The 22871-nt window shown below is 42.2% G+C and overlaps 1 protein-coding gene across 3 annotated transcripts in view; it reads right to left on the minus strand.

Moving 5' to 3' along the window:
* CFAP97 (cilia and flagella associated protein 97) overlaps positions 1–21174 on the minus strand; it is a 38343-nt gene extending 17169 nt beyond the window's left edge. Inside the window, exons 1-3 of one of the 3 annotated variants that reach the window (XM_066380173.1) lie at positions 21111–21174; positions 15367–16415; positions 2997–3265 (exon numbers count right to left, since the gene is read on the minus strand). In XM_066380173.1, the coding sequence (XP_066236270.1) occupies positions 2997–3265; positions 15367–16399 (1302 nt within the window). In that variant the 5' untranslated portion in view covers positions 16400–16415; positions 21111–21174. Of the gene's footprint in view, positions 1–2996; positions 3266–15366; positions 16416–20476; positions 20939–21008 lie in introns of those variants that run through there. The other 2 variants (XM_066380172.1, XM_066380175.1) reach the window with 2 other exon arrangements.
* Between the last annotated feature and the right edge of the window lie 1697 nt (positions 21175–22871).

The following is a 22871-nucleotide window of genomic DNA, read 5'->3' on the forward strand; positions in this document are numbered from 1 at the left end:
TATCGTGTAGCTCACTACCCAGCAATGTTTCAACTGGTTCTGTTGCTATTCTACTACTTGCCACATGCAGAGTAACTCTCCTGGAGGATTTAAGACGTTTCCATTATTACTTTCAATGTATAAATTAAATTACATATTCATTTCAGGTAAATACATAGATAAATAGGACTGTACTGATAATGAAACATGAAGGTAAATTTTGGAAACTGTTTCAGAAAGTATAAAAAAACTTTATTAATTATTTTCACTCTGGATTTATGTGCTCCTTGAGGACCTCACTTTAGTGTAGGACACTACGTGGTTGAGAACCTTGGCTCAGCACTTCCTAGCTCTGTGTCCCTGGGCTGGTTATTTCACTCTCCAGGTGTCAGTTATTTCACTTGTAAGATGTGGATAAAAATACCTGAAAGAGTTACTGTCAGCATTCAGTCAGCTAACATTTGGAAGACACTAACAACAATGCCTGGCATTTATTAAGAGCTCGGTAAACAGCAATTACTATGAACTGAATTTTATGAAAATGATACATTATTAATGTTTTTAATGTGAAGATTTTTAACAGTTCCCATATATATTTCTTAGAACATCAAAGTGTAACTCTGTTTTTTAACAATATCTTTCATACATTCAAATAGCGTACCATCACATTTGACCTCTCTGAGAATGTACTTATCGTTTAAAATTGTGATATGTAAGTTATTTTAGCTTTTAGGGATATAATTAATTGAAATAGATTTAGCTAATGATTGAATACTTCAGCGATGTATATACCTGACCCTTGGACACTACTTTTTATACTATCATAGTGACTTAATAATGTTTTTTTTGTTGTTTTGTTTTTGTTTTGTTTTTTGTACTTTTCTGAAGTTGGAAACGGGGAAGCAGTCAGACTCCTGCATGCACCCGACCGGGATCCACCTGGCATGCCCACCAGGAGGCGACGCTCTGCCCATCTGGGGCGTTGCTCTGTTGCAACCAGAGCCACTCCAGCCCCCGAGGCAGAGGCCATGGAGCCATCCTCAGCGCCCAGGCCAACCTTGCTCCAATGGAGCCTTGGCTGCGGGAGGGGAAGAGAGAGATAGAGAGGAAGGAGAGGGGGAGGGGTGGAGAAGCAGATGAGCACCCCCCCTGTGTGCCTTGGCCGGGAATCGAACCTGGGACTGCTGCACACCAGGCCAATGCTCTACCACTGAGCAAACCAGCCAGGGCCTGATTTAATAGTTCTAATCAAATAGACAATAAAACTTAAAACTTTCAGTGTTTTTTTTTTTGTTTGTTTTGTTTTTTTTTCATTTTTCTGAAGCTGGAAACAGGGAGAGACAGTCAGACAGACTCCCGCATGCGCCCGACCGGGATCCACCCGGCACGCCCACCAGGGGTGACGCTCTGCCCACCAGGGGGCGATGTTCTGCCCATCCTGGGCGTCGCCATGTTGCAACCAGAGCCACTCTAGCGCCTGAGGCAGAGGCCACAGAGCCATCCCCAGCGCCCGGGCCATTTTTGCTCCAATGGAGCCTTGGCTGCGGGAGGGGAAGAGAGAGACAGAGAGGAAAGCGCGGCGGAGGGTGGAGAAGCAAATGGGCGCTTCTCCTGTGTGCCCTGGCCGGGAATCGAACCCGGGTCCTCCGCACGCTAGGCTGACGCTCTACCGCTGAGCCAACCGGCCAGGGCAAAACTTTCAGTGTTTTAATTTAATGTTCCCTTAAAATATAGTTCACTGGGCCTGGCTCATTTGCTCAGTGGTAGGGCATTGGCCCGGCATGTGGATGTCCTAGGTTCAATTCCTCTGTCAGGGCACAAAGGAGAAGCGACCATCTTCGTCTCCACCCCTTCTCCTTCTCTCTCTCTCCTTCTCCCATAGCTATGGCTTGACTGGTCCAAGCGAGATGGCCCTCAGTGCTGAGGATGGATCCTGGCCTCTGCCTCAGGTGCTAAACATAGTCCAGTTGCTGAGCAACAGAGCAATGCCCCGAATAGGGGTTGGGAAACTTTTAGGCTGAGAGAGCCATGAACACCACATATTTTAAAATGTAATTCTGTGAAAGCCATAAAACGACCCGTGTATGTTACACATTATCCAATAAAAATTTGGTGTCCTGGAGGACAGCTGTGATTGGCTCCAGCCACCCGCAACCATGAACATGAGTGGTAGGAAATGAATGGATTGTAATATATAAGAATGTTTTATATTTTTAACATTATTTTTTTCTTATTAAAGATTTGTCTGCACCTGACCAGGCGGTGGTGCAGTGGATAGAGCATCAGACTGGGATGCCAAGGACCCAGGTTCGAGACCCCAAGGTCGCCAGCTTGAGCACGGTTCATCTGGTTTGAGCAAAAGCTCACTAGCTTGGACCCAAGGTCGCTGGCTCCAGCAAGGGGTTACTCAGTCTGCTGAAGGCCCGCGTCAAGGCATATATGAGAAAGCAATCAATGAACAATTAAGGTGTAGCAATGTGCAACGAAAAACTAATGATTTATGCTTCTCATCTCTCTGTTCCTGTCTGTCTGTCCCTGTCTATCCCTCTCTCTAACTCTCTCTCTCTGTAAAAATGAAAAAAATTTTAAAAAAAGATTTGTCTGTGAGCCAGATGCAGCCATCAAAAGAGCCACATCTGGTTCGCGAGCCATAGGTTCCCGACCCCTGCCCCAGATGGTCAGAGCATTGCCACATAGGGGGCTTGAGGGATGGATCCTACTCTCTGCCTCCCCTCCTCTTACTTAAACACACACACACACACACACACACACACACACACACACACACATACACACACACACACACACACACACACGTGTATATATATAGTTTTCCGGAAAAAACTACATATTGTACATTATAGGCTCATAGTTCATCATATTTCATGCCAAACACATAAACCTACTTTTATATAATTAAGTTTGAAAATTGGGCTGTATTTGAGTTTGTGGTAAGTTGGACTTAAACTCAATACAAATGCATTTTCGTTGATGACTAAAAAATTTCAGGTACTTACCAAATTTTCTCTTTCAATCCTTTGCTGTTCTCTCTGTCTGTTGAGAGCACTGTGATATAGCTTAGGAGGATGACTAATTGATCTTCTAGGGATTGTATTTTTGCTTCCTGGTTTCTCAGCCTGTCTTGACAGTTCTTTCAAAAGCCTCTGATTTTCCCGATCAATCTGTCTCACCTCCTCTCTCGTGAAAGAGTAGTTTCTCCTAGGTACGACTGAAGGCTGATCTAAGTGATGTTTCTGTGGTCCCTTTTTATCCAATTCCAGAAAAGCTACAGAAATGAACAAAAGAAGGAAAAATGGCAAAAGCACAGAAATATGATGGTACATGCTTTAACTTTTAAAAACAAAAACTACGTACATTAATTCATGAAAAGGTATGGGTGAAATAATGTTAATGACATCTAGACTATAACTATGTAGGAAAAATCCAGAGGCAGCTTAGCATTTTATGTTTACAGGGTTCTTTAGGAATAAAAGCTATACACAAAATAATAAATATATATTATTAAGAAATGTACAAGGTGCTGGTTCTAAGATTAGGTATAATTTATGGAAAATTTTATGTTTCCCACAGCAGCTTAATATTTAGGGAGGTTAGAAACCTCTAATTCAGTGTACCAATATAATACTTAATTTAGGCAGTTTTTGTTAATTGGAAGGCTTATTTCAAAAATAAAATGTTGTCAGCAATGACCAATGGAAAAAATGGCTGGAAAATGGCAAAAACAAACCCAGAATAGCCTGAAACTTTCAACTTAATCTGAAAATATTTTACTACAAAAGATTTATGATCTTAACATTGGCATTAAAACAAATCCTTCTACTGTAAAAGTCAAACATTTCATTTGTGACTAAACAAAAACATGAATCCACTGTATAAACAGAGTTCTTAACCAAGAAAAGTATTTTTGTATACTATGTTTATCAATAAAAGTTTCTAAAAATATAAAGCTTGCTAAATGTTTCAGCTTAAGTCTGTCCTAAAAAATGAATACATTATATCAGATTAATATACTGACACATTTGTTTTGCTTTGTTTTTTACAATATTTTTCTAAAGCAACCATTATTTGTTTTTACTTGAGTATCTTTTTGTTAATTCTTTTACTTGCTTAGCATTTTGTACTGATAAAAACACAGTGCTATCAGGGAAAGCAGCATTTTTAACCCTCATCCAGGGTTAAAATACAGAAAATTTAAAACATTTCAGCAAGGTCACGAAAACTGTAAGTCTACCTCCCTACATCTAACCAAAGACAATAAAAAATTACATGAACTTTAAAAAATGTTTATTAATAGTGGCTCCTGAGGGGAAAAAATGAGGAAATTAACAGTTGGTAATTTGTTGAAAACCATACAAAGTTAATGACAAAACCTGGATGAGATACAGATGTAATGACCATAATTATCTTGCTCCCAAGAAAAGCCTGTTTTGTAGAATAACGTTTCTAGATTAATTTAGCCATATGAGAAAGCCTTTAAAATAAAATTCTAAAGGGAATTAAAAGTAAACTATTTTCATGGTATTTAAAAATGTTATAAAAATTAAAATAAGGCAATCGCAATAAATAAAGTTTAATCTAATTCACTTTTAAAATTAGTACTCTGTGATAGAAATGTATATACATGGAATGTATTTTTATATATATGCCAGTCTCGACATATGATGTTTCGAGTTTACAACGTTTACTCCTATAAAACTTAAAACAATTGAGACATGAGTATTTCGGCTTTCACTGTTAGCATACACGGGTGAACTACACTGGTCACAAAAATGAGGGGATAGGGACCGTGCAGATACTGCAGTATGTCAGCCTTTTGTACAGTGCATTTCCACCAATGGAATTCGAGTTGGTTTTGCATCTCATTTTCATAATTGAACAACTTTTGTTTGCTTTTCTGGTGTTGTTTAATATAAAAAAATCAAATGTTTCTTCTTTTTATTGCTTCATTTTCATTTTAAACTATTCCCTAATTTTTGTGAGCCGTATAGTTTGGTTGTGCGCAGTGTATGGAGGAGGGAGGGAGGCGGCATCCCCCAATACGCTTGCTTACCCATGCCTTTTTGGACTGGTAAAAGTGCAAGTGTTCCATTTGTGTTAGGCTAGGACATGTTTCGAGTTACACCAAAATTCGGGTTACATCATGTGGCAGGAACAGAACTGGTTGTAACCCAAGGACCTCCTGTACATGTTTTAGTATGAAGCAACCTCAAATACAGGCATGGGCAAAAGTAGGTTTATGGTTAAAATATAACTAATAAATAATAACACAAGAATATTATCTATTAGTTTTTCCAATTAAGATCTAATTTTTTAACTTGAATAAACTTTCAGAGATACATTTATATAAATATGTACCTATTTAACTCACATACTTATTAAATATTGCTTTTCCTAAATTTTCTTCAATGAAACGATTTTGTTTGAACTTGTTACAGTATTTCAGTATCAGTGTCTATTCATTTCTTGAGTCATCTAACGTAACTTACTAGAAGTATCAGCTTTACTTTTAGCTAAGCTGAGATACACACAGCATTTAAAAGTTATGTGTAATGATACCACTGAAAATGTTACAAGCTATGTTAAGACCTTATTCATATTATATTAATGTATTTAAAAAAATAATCCACCCTGTGTGTATAATCATGACCCACTAATAGAAATGGTATTTGCTTTTTAACTTTTCTTTGTGAGAATGGGGGGTACAGAGATAGATTTATGCATGTGCCCAGACCAGGATCCACCCAGCAATCCCCATCTAGAGCTGATGCTCTGCTCATCTGAGGCCACTGGCAACCAAGCTATTTTTAGTGCCTGAGGCAGAGGCTCCATGGACTCATCCTCAGCACCCAGGGTCAACATGCTCAAACCTTTTGAGCCAGGGGAAGAGAAAGAGGGAAGGGGGAAGGGGGAGAGGGAGAAGAGGAGGGGAGAAGAAGGGTGGAGAAGCAGATGGTCACTTTTCCTGTGTGCCCTGGCCAGGAATTGAACCCAGGGCTTCTACACATCAGGTTGACATGTTACCTCTGAGCCAACCAGCCAAGGCCTAATTTTTCTTTGTAAAGTGAGAAGAGGGGAGATAGACGGACCCCTACATGTGCCCTGATAAAATGGTTTTTTAATGTTTTGGGTTTTTTTTTTATCTAAACTTATAAATAAGAGAGGTCACATTTCAAGGAATACTAATTACCGTATTTCCCTATGTATAAGACGCACATTTTTTCAAATTTTGGGGGTCTAAAAACTGGGTGTGTCCTATACAGCAATTGTAATTTTTTTACTTGCATTTCCTGTTTTTTTGTGCTTGTGTTTGTATTCATTGTTGAAGACAGTGATTCATCATCAGACACAGATGAGGACAAGCTAATGGATGGGAGTTTTGACAGTGATGAGGAGTTGTATGAATTTTATGATAGATATGACTTGAGTTCAATAACTTGATATAATACATCATTTTTCAAATTTCAGGCCCCAAAATTGAGGTTCTCACTCTACTACTCTTCTGTTTAATGCTCTCTGCCTATTCAGCGATTTAGATCTCAAGGTCAAAGAACTAAGTCCAACCATACCCACTTTTTGCTATTACACAGCAAAGACAGGCTTGGGGTAGGGCTGGGGTGTCTCCCAAATCAGCCACCCAAATGAGCTAAAAGAGGCTAAATATAAAGAAATTCTCATACATTTTCAAGGTCTACTTTAATGTTAGATGTCTAATAATGCTAGTCTAGACTGATTCTCCTTTCCAATATTTCTCACAGAACCCCAGAAATCCAAATTTAAAAAGGGCCTGAGCAGCTTGACCAGGTGGTGGCGCAGTTGATAGAGCATCGGCCTCGGATGCTGAGGACACAGGTTCGAAACCCCGAGGTTGCTGGCTTGAGCACGGGCTCATCTGGCTTGAGCGTGGAGTCGCCAGCCTGAGCGTGGGATCATAGACATCACTCCGTGGTTGCTGGCTTGAGTCCACGGTCGCTGGCTTGAGCAAGGGGTCACTGGCTCAGATGGAGCCCCCCAGTCATGGCACATATGAGAAAGCAATCAATGAACAACTAAGGTGCCACAAGGATGAACTGATGCTTCTCATCTCTCTCCATTCCTGTCTGTCCCTGTCTCTCTCTCGCTTAAAAAAAAAAAAATGGCCCTGAGCAACCTACATGAACACCTCAACACCTCATCCTACAACTGAGGAAACTGGGGCACAGACCCTGGCCAGGTAACTCGGTCGGTCAGAGCACTGTCCTGATCTGCCAACACTGCAGGTTCAATCCCAGGTCATGGCACAAGCAAGCATCAACCACTGAATGCATGAATGAGTGGAACAACAAACCGATGTTTTTGTCTCCTTTCCTTTCTCTCTCTAAAATCAATAAAAACCAATCAAGCAATAAAGTAATATATTTTTTAAAAGAAAAGAAACTGGGCACAGAATAGTTACTGTTGTCTAGGGTCACACAAATAACAGTCAGAAGCCTAAACTTTTTATTCTACTTCTAGAATTTTCTTCACCTCGCTCCACAAGTGCCCAAATTCAACACTGTTCCACACTCTATGGCCTATAATTGGGACATCTGATTCTATATTCTTTAATTAACTTTTGTTTCACATGCTTATTATTTCATAGTTCAAATTTATAAACTTATTAACAAAAGTTATTTTAAACCAGTAAGTAACATCAGCACTTAGCTATAGGCATCCTTTCTATCTATACTGTTGCCTTATGTTTGCTGTAATGGCTTGCTAAATTTTTACTCAAAATTTACTATCTGAATCAACAAACTGTCTTGATGTATTTTGTTCTGAGCTAGTGAAGATGTTTTAATTGAGAGGATGCTGAGTATGCTGTGTTCCTACCGCTGTTCTGTGAAGGTCACATCTCACGCTCATAATTTTTAGATGTTATGCATCACCACTATCGTCCTCCTACATTGAGTAAATTTAGGAGTAAATTTCCAAGTAGATGGAAGAGGCTGTGACGAACTCAGGGGAGGCCGGGAGGCCAGCGAAGCCCACACAGAGCTGTGGAGAAACGAGCGCGCGGGGGGGGGGGGGGGGGGGGGGGGGGGGGGGGGGGGGGGGGGGGGGAAGAAAAGAGAAACGAGCGAGGTGAGGAATGCCGAGAAGGCACAGGTGCGCATGCGTCTCCATCATACACGTTCAGTCCGCGGTTTAGTTCTACACGTGGGGAAATAACGAAAACCTATATAAAATATTCTTGAATCTGAAAAGCTTCACTGAGTAAATTGAGCATGAATAATTTTGAAGAACTATAGAAAAACAGTATGCAACAGGCTGAAAGCCATCATTAGTGTGTGCAATACTTCATTATTATACAGGCTCTTTGGTGGATTGTTATGGTATGGATTCCAGTAACAGATGTTCCAGCTGGCAAATGCCACCTTCACCCCGTGCCTGGAAAAGCCTTGAGCATCACTCAGTAGCAGGTCACTGAGTCCAGGGTTCCCTCCTGTGCAGCGGAATAAATACAGCTCTTCCTTCTACATTTCAGCTCAGTTTCCCCTATTTCAGTGCTTCAATTATATTTGGGGAACTGTTGAGAGATTTGAGGTATGACTGTTTCTCCCATTTCAAAATTAAAAATATACAGGCTGTCCATATACAACTAAGTTTCAGAAATAGGTAAGAATAGTCAGAGATGCCTGTACTTACTTTCTGTGGAACCAAACCATTTTTTAGTGTCGGGGCATTCAGACCGTCATGGCCCTTGGGTCAGCAGTACTGGGACATGCAGTGGGCTGGCTAGAAACGCTGCCCCTGGGGTCCCAGTCTAGATTTACTGAGCCAGAACCTGTATTTTAACGGTATCCCCAAATGATCTGTATGCATATTAAAGCTGAGAAGCTCTGACCTAGTGGATCAAGTTGGTTACCCAATTAGCATACATTTCTACTTTCCTCCTTATTAACAGATCCCTAATTTTTTTTTAAAGACATCTATCCCTTTCCTATGAAGCCATGTCCTTCAGGGAAGCTGACCTCCTCTCCTGACTCTCACCCGAGTCCAGGCAGAGTAAGCCAAATCTGGGCAATGAGACATAAGTGGAAGTCAGCTGGGAGTGCTTCTTTGAACAGTTCCCTCTATTCTAAGGAGAGCCACCGGAGGAGATGTTTCCCTTCCTCTGGACACTGTTATGTCCAGATGCAAATCCTAGAAAGTGCTGTAGGCATCTCCTAGCAGCCGACACCAGGGCTTGGGAAACAGAGTGGTAGAATCTTGGTTCCTGAAAACATTTCTGAGCCACTGAATCAGTCAACTCTCAAGCCTTGCTTATCTTAGGACTTCCTGATAAGTGAAAAACATTGCTTTATTAGAAATTTCTGCTTCTTGCATCCAAAGTTATCTTAACCAATACAAGTAAGTAATCACTGACAGTCCTGAATAAAAAGCTCAGATATCACAGTCCACTTTCCATTAGGTGTTTTTTCAACCAGATAATTTAATAGAGCCAAGTGTTTTCATCCTAAAATTGGCTGTGTCTTCTCATTCTCATTTGAGGATAGAGTAGTGCTTATAATTTGTGGAATCAAATAATACTTATAAAAAATAAAAAATGGGGCCCTGGCCAGTTTGCTCAGTGGTAGAGTGTCAGCCCAGCATGTGGAAGTCCCAGGTTCGATTCCCGGCCAGGGAACACAGGAGAAGCGCCCATCTGCTTCTCCACCCTTCTCTTCTCCCTCTCCTTTCTTTCTGTCTCTCTGTTCCCCACACGCAGCCAAGGTTCCATTGGAGCAAAGTTGGCCCGGGCACTGAGGATGGCTCCATGGCCTCTGCCTCAGGCACTAGAATGGCTCAGGTTGCAGCAGAGCAACGCCCCAGATGGGCAGAGCATCACCCCCTGGTGGGATCCCGGTTGGGCACATGCAGAAGTCTGTCTGCCTGCCTCTCTGCTTCTCATTTTGGAAAAATACAAAAATAAAAATAAAAATAATAATAAATAAATGAATAATGGAACAGTGGACCTTTAAAATGAAAATTATGTCTTAGACAAATAAGACCATATTTTAAAGAAATAAAACCTGTAAGTCATGTTATATATTTTTATCTTCTATAACATTCTTTTCAATAACCATGTTCTTAATGTTTTGACCCAATGTCATAAAATTCTCTAAGATACTTTATAATGCCATATGTTAGGATGCTACTTTTAAATATATATACATCACAGTAAAAATTATTAAGGACAATGCAGCAGTAGAAATTTGACACAGAAAGGGGCAGATATATTAAGTTGCATATTATTAATATAAAATATTAGTGAGCAGTCCATCAGATGGACTTTTATGGCTTATTTTTTACTGCCTTTCAATTTTTGCATTAAAAATGATTTTAAAAAACAGCCCCACCACTTCAAGGAAAACAACTGACAATATCTGTTGACAATAATAAAATATGAGCATTTTAGCCCTGGCCAGACAGCTCGGTTTGCTAGAACATCGTCCCAAAGTACAGAGGCTGCCGTTTCCATCCTTGGCCAGGGCGCCTACAGGAACAGCTCGATCCCTGTTTCACTCCTTCTTCCTTCCTTTCCCTCTAAAATTAATAAATAAAAGTTTTTAAAAATCTGAGCATTTTAGTACAAATTTAAATTTCAGTAAACTTGGGTTTGACAGCTTCTTAAGAGTTTTCTAATCATATTGGTAGTGGTATTAACAACTATGATTTCTATATAGTTTACTATAAAATGTCAACATTTGTAGCTCAGAGAATTAATATTTTCCAAATCCAAATAACATACACATCATGTTACAAAATCATTCAAACTATAAGATCAATAAATTACAATGTAATAGGCTACAAATCAGTATTACTGTCTTTTTTTCTTTCTTTTTTATTAAGAGGCAGGGAAGCAGAGACAGATTCCTGCATATGGCTGACCAGGATCCACCCAGCATGCCCACCAGGGGGTGATGTTCTGCCCCTCTGGGGCTGCTATGCTGTTGCTTGGCAACCAAGCTACTCTAGTGGCTGAGGAGAGGCCATGGTGCCATGCTCAGTGCCTGAGGCCAAGTTGCTCAAATGAGCCATGGCTGTGGGAGGGGAGAGTAGAGACGGGGGAGGGATGAAGAAGCAGATGGACACCTCTCCTGTGTGCTCTGACTGGGAATCAAACCCTGCACTTCCACATGCGAGGCCGACGCTCTACCACTGAACCAACCGGCCAGGTCTAGTATTAGTTTCATACTTCAACTAACATTTAAGAAACTACTACTTATGGAATATTGGTGTGGTAGCAAAGAATATCTAAACTTAAAAGGTATTTAAAATACTCCTCTATTTTCCAATCATATAGCTGTGTAAGGCCATATTTTTTTAATATGCTTCGACCAAAATAATAATATATCACAACAGTTGTATGCAGAAGCTGACGGAAAATCCAGTCATATGCTAGGCATTAGTGATTAGCAAAAACCACAAATTTTTGGAAATATAGTTTCATAAAATGTTACTTATGTTAACACATAATGGGTTTATTACTACTATTCTTTAATGAACTGATATTTAAGTTTCTGCTTTAATTTCTAATATGGTAAATGGAAATCTGAAGGAGAGGAAGATGCAATCATACAAACAATCTTATAGACTGGAAAGTGGTCCTAAAGAATTTTGTAAATAGAAATTGTTATACTGACTGGCTTAATAAGGAATTTCCCGCCCTGGCCGGTTGGCTCAGTGGTAGAGCGTCGGCCTGGCGTGCAGGGGTCCTGGGTTCGATTCCCGGCCAGGGCACACAGGAGAAGCGCCCATCTGCTTCTCCACCCCTCCCCCTCTTCTTCCTCTCTGTCTCTCTCTTCCCCTCCTGCAGCGAGGCTCCATTGGAGCAGAGATGGCCCGGGCGCTGGGGATGGCTCCTTGGTCTCTGCCCCAGGTGCTAGAGTGGCTCTGGTCGCGACAGAGCAACGCCCCGGATGGGCAGAGCATCGCCCCTGGTGGGCGTGCCGGGCGGATCCCGGTCGGGCGCATGCGAGAGTCTGTCTGACTGTCTCTCCCCGTTTCCAGCTTCGGAAAAATACAAAAAAAAAAAAAAAAAAAAATCCCTAGAGAAGAATATTAATCAAATATACTAAAGGTTATAATGCAGGAGGCACAGACTTACTCTATGTATTTCAGACAGCAAACCTAAAACTAATGGGTAACTGATACAAGATCAGGTGTCAGTGAAACACAGAATACACTTCCTAACCATCCGAGTTGTGCAGCAACAGAAAAGTCCTCACCGTTCTTTTAGTTCACAAACATCGTCCATTATGTGCCAACACTTGCTGGATTGGGGGATTCCTGTAAGGAGTAAGATCCTGCCCTCCTGTGATTTACACTCCAAATGGAGGGAAAAGCAAACAAATTACACCAATTTCAGGGTCTAGTAGGTATTCTGATGGGAGGAAACAGGCTTTTGGGACAGACACGCAGGAGTCAAGGTTATAAAGATACTCTAGAGCAGTGGTAGTCAACCTGGTCCCTACCGCCCACTAGTGGCATTCCAGCTTTCATGGTGGGCGGTAGCAGAGCAACCAAAGTATAAATAAAAAGATAGGTTTAACTATAGTAAGTTGTTTTATAAAGATTTATTCTGCCAAACTTAGTGAAAATCCGACATAAAGTACTTGGTAAGTAATTATTATTATATGCTTTAACTTGTTGTAACTCTGCTTTATAAATTTTATAAAGTAAAGTTACTTCCCTACTTTATAAATCACCATTACTGTGGAACCGGTGGGTGGTTAGAAAATTTTACTAACAGAGATACAAAAGTGGGCGGTAGGTATAAAAAGGATGACTACCCCTGGTCTAGACAAAATGTTGAGAAAAAGTCTCTCTGAGGAGGGGATATATAAGCTGAGACAGAGAGACAGCCCGTGCAAGGAAAAGGGCACAGTCAAGTGCAGGTGCGCCACGAGGGCAAGTGCTCCAAGAACGGTGAGGAAGCAGTGCTACTGGAGCAGAGCAAGAGATGGAAACAAACGAGGGGTTAGGGAGCAGCCCTAATGGTGTAGCAATGGTTCTCATCCCCCTTAACAGTGCATCAGAACAACGGCACCAGCGTGCCCTTGGCGGGGCCTCGGCATGAACATGTACCTGTTTGTTCCACTAGTTCTCCAGATGACACTAGCGCACGACCTAGGATGCGCTATCCTGACACCAGTCGGGTAGGCTGCGAGAAGGAATTGGGACTTCATTTTGAATATAAGAGCACCTCACTGAAGAGTTGTAAAACTAGTAGGATTGATTTACTTTTTAAAAGATCACTCTGGGCCTGGCCTTTGGTGGCAGTGGATAGAGCATCAACCTGGACTGCTAAGGTCGCCAGTTTGAAATCCTGGACTTGCCTCATCAAGGCACATACAACAAGCAACAAGCAAGCAATGCACAATTAAAGTGAAGCAAATATGACTTGATACTTCTCACTCCTCTGTTCTCTCCTCTCTCTGTAAAATCAATAAATAAAATCTTAAAAAGAAAAAAAGAATGATCACTCTGAACCCTGGATAAGTAGCTCAGTTGCTTAGAGTGATGTCCTAATAGGCCAAGGTTGGGAGTTCAATCCCTGGTCAAAGCACATACAAAAATAAACCAATAAATGCATAAATAAGTGGAAAATAAATTCATGTTTATATTTCATATTCTTTCTCCCTTCCTCTCTCTAAAATCAATCAATAAACATTTTTAAAAATTTAAATATCATTCTGGTTGTTAGTATAAGAAGCAGAGGGGCAAGAATAGAAAATGCCTCAATCCTAAAAGTTTTAAGAGACTGAATGAGCATTTATCAGGAAAGATATATCGAGTGGAGGCTTAGCCACTAGGGGTAATGGCCAAAGTGGAGTCACGTTTCAGACACAATAAACAACAGGGACAATCAGAGCAACGTGAAAAAAAACCTACAGATGAGGGAACATTCACAAGTGTAAACTGTCCCAAAATACACTTTTATTAATCTGCCTATTAGTTATTAGACTAAATAAGAGATTTACTTACGCCTTTACATTGCCACCATCATACCAATTATGATGTTAAAAGATTTCTTTTTTCAACATTTTGAACAAAGAGAATCCTATTTACAACTTAAATGTTATCTTCAATTGACCTAAAACTTAATTTGCAAGTCATATATTTTTAGCTATATTAACAAGTCCAAAGAAATCTCAAGTTACTTTTATTTCACTTAGAAATATTGTTCCTTCCAAAAGAAATATGGATAATAATAAATTGATACAGAAATATAGCCATAAAGATTATTCTAACTAAAAACATTTATATTTTAAAGCAACTGAAACTTGAATTATGCTATTTCTTTCTTTTTTTTAAGTAAGAGAGAGAGAAAGAGAGAGAGGGACAGATAGGGACAGACAGTAAGGGAGAGAGATGAGAAGCATCAACTCATAATTGCAACACCTTAGTTGTTCATTGATTGCTTTTTCATATGTGCCCTGACAGGGTGGGGGGCAGGAGGGCAGAGGGGCAGGGAGGCTCCAGCCAAGCCAGTGACTTTTAGGGTCAAGCCAGTGACCATGGGGTCATGTCTATGATCCTATGCTCAAGCTGGTGACCCTGCGTGCTCAAGCCGGTCACGTTGGGGTTTCAACCTGGGTCCTCAGTGTCCTGGGCCAATGCTCTATCCATTGGGCCACTGGTTGGTCAGCCTTGACTTACACTATTTCATCAACCAGGTAATTATTTTCAAGTAATGCTCTTTAGCCTTTAACTTAAAATCTAAATAGTACCCTATAATTCACTATAATTTCCTGGGTTCTTTCATTTGCCAGCACTCTTGCCACTTTCCCGGGTATGAAGACAACAGGTCAGGTTATTTTAACCTCAGTGCTGTTGCCTTTTCTTTTCCTTTTCTTTTTAAATGTTTACCTTACTGATTTTAGAAAGAGGGAGAGAACGAGCGAGCGACAGGAACACTGATTGTTCCTGTCTGTGCCCTGACTGGGGATCGAACTGGCAATCTTCGCGCTTCGCTTCGGGATGATGCTCTAACCAACTGAGCTTTGTTAGAGAGGAAAGTGAAACAGATCTCGTGCCGATGTCTCTATCAAATGTGGGGAAACCAGGCTCCATTTCTCTCAGTTACCCATTTGGTCCCTCTACGCATTTTGAGTTTGTGTGGCACTAAAAATAAAATCAGTGTGAAGTAGTTTCTAGGCCTGGTTGAATTAGCTTGGCAATGATATTCTTGATATTTTTATGGTAAAGTGGAATATTTAGTAAAGTTATAGCATCAATGATCCCAAACAACGAAACATAGCTATTAGAAAAACCAATGCAAATTCATAGTATTTAATGTTTAAGCTCAACAGACCTTTAAGTTTAATATTTAAATTCAATACACAGTTCTGAAAAAGTTACCTTTCAAGAGATGATTCAGGTCCATTGTGTCATGTAAGGCTTTCTGCTTACATCTGGGGTCGAAACCGGAATCCGATACTGAAGACTGCGAGTTGAGATGGGACCCACCAGGTTTTTCTTTCCCCCTTTTGGCCGATTTCAAATTATTTCTTAAATCTTCAACATTTCCATACACTTCTCGACTCACATTTTCTTGCCTTTTGACTTTTACTTTTCTATCACTTGATGCGCCCAGTTCAAAAGACTGAACAGGGCTGATGTCTGGGGTTGATAAAGGAGTAACATCTGTCACAGTATCTTCAGATTCCTCAGTGTAGTGACCGACTTTCGGTTTAGTCCTTGAAGGCTGTGTTCCTGCTGATTTCATTCCTGGTTGACATTTCTGTTTTGGTGACAAGTGGGTCATACCAGAGAGATGTTTCTTTAACGATGGAGATGAGTCAGACGTATAGTGATCAGGCCTTGTATCGGAACAATCTGTATCTGAACTTGAAGAGGAAGAAGACAAAGAGGAAGAGGAACTGCTTTGGGAATACTTTCCCCTTATGCCTTTTTTAACATTACAGGACGGCCTGGCTGACTTGCACCTGACATGATGCTTTCTCTCATCATCACTGCTTTCCTCTCCATCTGTAGAGGAATCATTTTCACCTTCGTTTACAATTTTGGGAACTCTATTCGGAATGGTCACGTGTATTTTATATCCAGTTGGAGCATCACATAATTGTTTTGCTCCTGAAGAAGTGGTCAGTGATGAAGAACTGCCGGCTTGTGTACTATCATCTTCTCCAGGATGTTCTTCTAGAGTAATTGTCTCTTTTTTTCCATTTCCTTTCTCAGTAAAATCATTTTCTTTTCTTTGCACTCCAAATTTTGAGTTTCCATTTTCCATATCTTTGTCTAGTCTCTCTTTAGGGTTACCATTTTGTGAGTAAAAAAGTGAGTTACTTTCACTTTTCTTTGCTTCTTCAGAGTCACTGTCAAAGAAAGAATAGTCCACTTCACTTTCTGATATATCTCCAAACCGATCCATGGTGGTGAAAATATACCTGAAAAGAAGGGAAATGGGACCATCAGACTAAAGACTAATTTTCAGATGCCCAAACACATTATTTTAGCAAAAGTAGTCAATAAAGATAAAAAAATGGCAATAAATACATATCTATTAACAACTGAATTTAGAAAACAAAGTGAACAAGCAGAACAGAAACAGATGAATAGATACAGAGAACATCTTGATGGTTGCAGATGGGAGGTTTGGGGGGAGGGTGAAAAAGGTGAAGGGATTAAGAGGCGTAAATTGGTTGTTACATGGGTAAGTGAAGTACAGCGTAAGGAATGTAGTCAATAATATATATTTTTAATTTTTTTTTTCTTTCTTTAAATTTCTGCAGCTGGAAACGGGGAGAGACAGACAGACAGACAGACTCCCGCATGCGCCTGACCGGGATCCACCTGGCACGCCCACCAGGGGCGACGCTCTGCCCACCAGGGGGCAATGCTCTGCCCCTCCGGGGCCTCACTCTGCCGCGACCAGAGCCACTCTAGCGCCTGGGGCAGAGGCCGAGGAGCTGTCCCCAGCGCCCGGGCCATCTTTGCTCCAATGGAGCCTTGGCTGCGGGAGGGGAAGAGAGAGACAGAGAGGAAGGAGGGGGTGGGGGTGGAGAAGCAAATGGGCGCTTCTCCTATGTGCCCTGGCTGGGAATCGAACCCGGGTCCCCCGCACGCCAGGCCGACGCTCTACCGCTGAGCCAACCCGCCAGGGCCATATTTTTAATTTTTAAGTGAGAAGTGGGGAGGCAGAGAGACAGACTCCCTCATGCGCCCCAACCAGGATCCACCTGGTAAAGACTCTTACAGGGCAATGTTCTGCCCATCTAGGGCCATTGCTGTTACTTGGCAACCAAGCTATTTTAGCACCTGAGGCAAGGCCATGGAGCTATCCTCAGTGCCTGGGGCCAACTTGCTCCAACCAAGCCATGGCTGCAGAAGGGGAAGAGATAGGGAGAAAGAGAAGGGAGAGGGTGGAGAAGCAGACGGTGGCCTCTCCTGTGTGACCTGACTGGGAATTTATCCTGGGACATCCGCATGCCAAGCCGACACTCTACCACTGAGCCATCCAGCCAGGGCTGTCAATAATATGCTAATAGCCATGTATGGTTGTCAGGTGGGTACAAGATTTATCAGGATGATCACTCAATACGTTATATAATATCTAATTACTGGGGTGTACAACTGAAACTAATATAATATTGTATGTCAACTGTAATTGACAAAAAAAGAAAAAAAAATCACTCCCAAATAAGCCACCCCCAAAGACTGACAAGCTTCCCCATTTCAGTACCTGTTTCTGCCCTATTCTGCTCCGTCACTGCAGCAGAAAGGAGACGACTACTATGAAAAGTAAAAGCTGCCTTTACCCCTTCCCGTTAAGAAATTGAAACTCTTAAGGAACATACATAGGCTGTACAGGTTGCTCAGAGGCAAACCTATAAAACTTTCACCACAAACTGTCAATAACCACATATGGAAAATGACCAGGGAAGAGTACGTATGTCTTATTATGTTAAAGGAAGTTTGGTATAAGAGATTTTATAGCACACAGCCTGCCTAAAACAGAAAAATTAAAGCATATTATTTAGACACATGGAGTTAAATATTGGAAAAATGGGATAAAAATGTTCCAAGTAGTTGCTTCTAGCATGGTGCAGGGACCACTGGTTTGGTTATAGGCTTTAAGTTACCAGTTGACTTGTTGATTTAAAAACAGTTTAATACTTTATATCATTAGAATTAAATTGTAATCATCATTATAAATTCATAGCCTTTAAAAAATATTTTTCTTGCCTGACCAGGCGGTGGCGCAGTGAGTAGAGCATCGGACTGGGATGCGGAAGGACCCAGGTTCGAGACCCTGAGGTCGCCGGCTTGAGCGCAGGCTCATTTGGCTTGAGCAAAAAAAAAAAAAAAAAGCTCACCAGCTTCGCTGGCTCAAGAAAGGGGTTACTCAGTCTGCTGAAGACCCGCGGTCAAGGCACATATGAGAGAGCAATGAACAACTAAGGTGTCGCAACAAAAAACTGATGATTGATGCTTCTCATCTCTCTCCGTTCCTGTCTGTCCCCATCTATCCCTCTCTCTGACTCTCTCTCTCTGTCCCTGTAAAAAAATATATATATATATATCTATATATATTTTTTTTTTTTTTTTTTTTCTTTCTTCCAGCCCTGCCTGGTTGGCTTGTGGTTGTCCTGGGTTCGATTCCCGGTCAGGGCACACAAGAAAAGTGACCATCTGCTTCTCCACCCTTCCCTCTCTCCTTTCTATCTCTCTCTTCTCCTCCCGTGGCCAAGGATCCATTGGAGCAAAGTTGGCCCGGGCGCTGAGGATGGCTCCAGGGCCTCCGCCTCAGGCACTAGAATGGCTCTGGCTGCAACAGAGCAACACCCCAGATGGGCAGGGCATCGTCTCCTAGTGGGCATGCCGGGTGGATCCCAGTTGGGCACATGTAGGAGTCTGTCTCTCTGCCTCCCAGCTTCTCACTTCTAAATATAAATATAAAAATATATATATATATATTTCTTCTTAATTGATCTTAGTGACAGCACCACAATTTCAATTACTAATAATCTTGAATTCAGAGTGTGACCTCTAATACTATTCTCCACTAAAAATTTTTTTTAAAAAATCAGGACCTTGGAAGATGCAGCTGATTCCATTTCTGGAGGGGGAATAAACGTCCAAGAAGGGCCTCAAACATCTTACTGTTGCCAGAAAGCAAAATATTCATATATGCGTGGGGTAGTTGGAATAAAACAAAGACTCTAGTTTTAAAGGGGCTTTAACTATCCAAGCTGGACAATTTAGCACTGAAAAGCAAAAAATACAAAACGTGCATAAAAATGAAAAAGTAATTCTGTGGAAAGTCATGAGTCCAAATTGATATCTAAAAGGGGCAAACAGTATGAGTTATGGGAAAGGAATATATAAATTTCCAATAATAACATATAGCTTTCAATCCTATTTTGTATTTATTATTCAATTTGATAACCAATCAAGAAAATATTATGTAATCTGTACCTAAATCAGCCATGATACTTTGCAGCCTTTGTGACTTTGCAACTTATAAAAACAAGTATGAACATGATTTAAATATCAACAAAAACATATACCATTAATATTAATGTGATAAGTTAAACATGGTAAGTTAAAGTATATGTGGTAATTCATTTTATCATCATTGGATCATTTGTCTGCCTAAGGTTTTAAAGAATTTAAGAGATTCTAATGTATTACAAAATTTTAACTGTTTATAATCCACTTTTCAACATTTAAGGGACTCTGATTAAATCAGTAAGTTTAGGCTTGCTGGGTTTATAAATGTCTCTGTGCTTAGGAAGAGTTTCCTAGGTCTGCAGGTCCCTCTCTGAAATCCCTGTTTTTCACAGCGAACAGTTCCCTGCCTTGCTGTTTCCTTACCGGATTGGGAACTCCTGACAGCCACCTCATTTTTCCATCCCTAGTGTCTAGAGCAGAATTTGGCAAATATTATTCAGTGTTTAATCAGTGAAGGATTTTGGAGTTAGGAGACAAGATTGAGCCGTGGTTCTGCTCTTTGATATCTGTGTAAGCAGAAAAGTCTCCTCTCTTCCCTTAACTAGAATCCCTGATAGCTTCCCATAACCATCCCTCACCCCCCACCACACTAACTCTTATTTGCATTTTCATGGTTCATGTAGCCCCCAACAGTTTGTAAGCATCTGCCGCCTGTTAAGTGATCACAGGTCCTGAGAGTATGGCCCAGCGCCTGGGAAACTTTTTCAGGTTTAAATTTGGATTGATAATACCCAACAGATATGGTTATTTAAGGATTTCAAAGCTCAGATGGTTTTAGTTACAGAAAAACTGTCCAACAATCCCATCCACTAAGCATTCCTTTTGATAATACTTATTTCAAAATTAATGAGAATAAAAATATGGGCTTAACATAGTAACGATTCTCTTCACAACGTATTAGGAAAGAGTAAAAATTAAACGATAGTTCATCAGATCGTAATAACCCTTGCGCGGTGCTCAGTGAAGAAAGGTGCTTGCGGCCTGGGGCACTCACCATCGGTACAGCTCCCGCAGTCAGGAGCTCATGCTCTCAACATTCATCACGAAGACACACAAATCAGAATCTGGCGTGTTTCAAACTGTCATTTTGATACTGTGACATTAGGCTTCCCTAGTTACATACATAAGATGGATCAAAAAAGGTAACCGATTGGGTACGGGGAAATGGAGACCCAAAGTAAACATCTGTTTTTCAGGAACCAAGGCTCGGTTCCGCACCCGCTCCGGACCCCGCGAGGTGGCCGAGGATAACGGACAGCCCCCCACGCCTCGGGGTTCAGGTCCCGGTCCGCACAGGCCGGCGGTGCTGACCCGAGCCCGGCTCCCGGTCGCGGCCACGTCCTACTTCAGGGCTGACTGTCACCAGGCTACCCCAAGCAGCCACGAGGGACAGGCCGTGGCCACCGGGGTGGGGGAGACGGAGACCCCACGGGCCCGCGGCTCCGACGCCTCCGCGGTGGTTACACTCGCTGCCCGAGGGGCCGGCCAGGCGCCTCCTACCCTCCCGCGCGCCCCCACAGACCGACCTACGTGCCAGCCGCTGCCCCGGCTCCGGAGAGGGAAAACGGATCCCCAACGGAGGGCAGGCCGGCGGCCGCGGGAAGGAGGGCGGCCCGCGTGCCGCTCACCTGGGTTCCGCCGCCGGAGGCCGCTCGGGGCGTCCCGGGTCGTGCGCACGCGCACGCGCAGGCGCAGGCGCAGGCGCAGGCGCAGGAGCGCTCGCGCGGCCGTCCGCGGCGGCGCCGCTCGGCTTCCGGAGGTGGAGAGTGTAGAAGGAGGGAACGGAGCTTGCGGGGGCCGAGCCGCAAGTGTGGCGGGAGCCCGGCCGCGCCGCGCCGCTCCTGGCGACGGGCGTCATAGACCGCGGAGGGCCGGGAGCCCCACCGCTCGGGTGGGGCAGCGGGAGGCCGGGCCTGCCGTCCGGGGAAGGAGCACAGGGGGAAGGCATCGTCCTCCGGGGAGTCGTCGTCCCGGCGCTGGCTGCCCGGTGCCCGGTCCAGGTCTTACTGCGGCCGCCCCGCCGTGAACCTCGGTGCTGGTGAGCCTAGTTGCTGTCGAGGCCAATTGAACGCGGAAAGCTTGTAATTCCAAGCCAAACAGCAACAGTAATAATAAAAACAGGGCCGCTAACCTGACCTGGTGGTGGCGCAGTGGATAGAGCGTCGGACTGGGATGCGGAAAGAACCAGGTTCGAGACCCCGAGGTCGCCAGTTTGAGTGTGGGCTCATCTGGTTTGAGCGAGGCTCACCAGCTTGGACCCAAGGTCGCTGGCTCCAGCAAGGGGTTGCTCGGTCTGCTGAAGGCCCGGGGTCAAGGCACATGTGAGAAAGCAATCAATGAACAACTAAGGTGTTGCAATGCGCAATGAAAAACTAATGATTGATGCTTCTCATCTCTCTCCGTTCCTGTCTGTCTGTCCCTCTCTCTGACTCTCTCTCTGTCTCTGTAAAAAATAAATAAAATTAAAAAAAAAAAAAAACACCAAAAACGGGGCTGCTGTGTCTTTGTGATTGTTTATATCAGTATGTTGCAGTTCAGATAACTAAGTGGGGTGACCTCTTACTACAGGTAAACGGAGGTGGTAGTTCAAACACTCTAAGCGAATAATGAGCTGTGTAGAAAACACTGAATGCCATAATTCTTCCATTTTGAATTCACAGGCACATAATTAAGGTGACTAACTTTTTTACAATGAAAAGGACAAAAATAAATTGAAGAAAACAATATCGTAAATAAAAAACATTTTATTTATTGCAACAATAATACACTATATGATAAATGCATAAAACATTTGTAATATTTTGTATTGTAATTATACTTACATGCCTATTTTTAATAACAATTGTAAGAAAAAAGTACTCATTTAGATACAAATACGTCACATCATATGCAGTGGATCGACTGCATCAATCGAATATGGACATTTACAGATTAGTCTTCCAATATCAAAAAGGAGGACATTAGGAGTATACTTTTCGAGGGATGAGGGAATTTACAAAAGAAGGACTGTCCTTAAAAGAGGATGATTGGTCACCATAACATAGTAGGTGTGGTAGAATAATGGCTCCAAAGAATGGTCCACCTCCTAATCCCCAGAACCTGTGAATATGCTACTTTACGTGGCAAAAGGGACCTTGCTATGTGATTAGGACGTTGAGATGGCAAAATGAACCTGGATTATTCATTCAAGTGGTCACAATGTAATCACTAGGGTCCTTGTGAGAGAGCAGGCAAGAGAGTCACCACTCAAAGTCCACGATAGGAGACCTGGCCATAGAAGCAAGAGGTAAGTACAGCATGGTGACTGTATTGTGTATTTGAAAATTGCTGAGAGTAGATCTTACAACTCATCACAAGGGGAAAAGACTTCTATGAAAGGTAAAGGGTGT

This window comes from Saccopteryx leptura, chromosome 4 (assembly GCF_036850995.1).
Source record: "Saccopteryx leptura isolate mSacLep1 chromosome 4, mSacLep1_pri_phased_curated, whole genome shotgun sequence".
Lineage (NCBI taxonomy): Eukaryota > Metazoa > Chordata > Mammalia > Chiroptera > Emballonuridae > Saccopteryx > Saccopteryx leptura.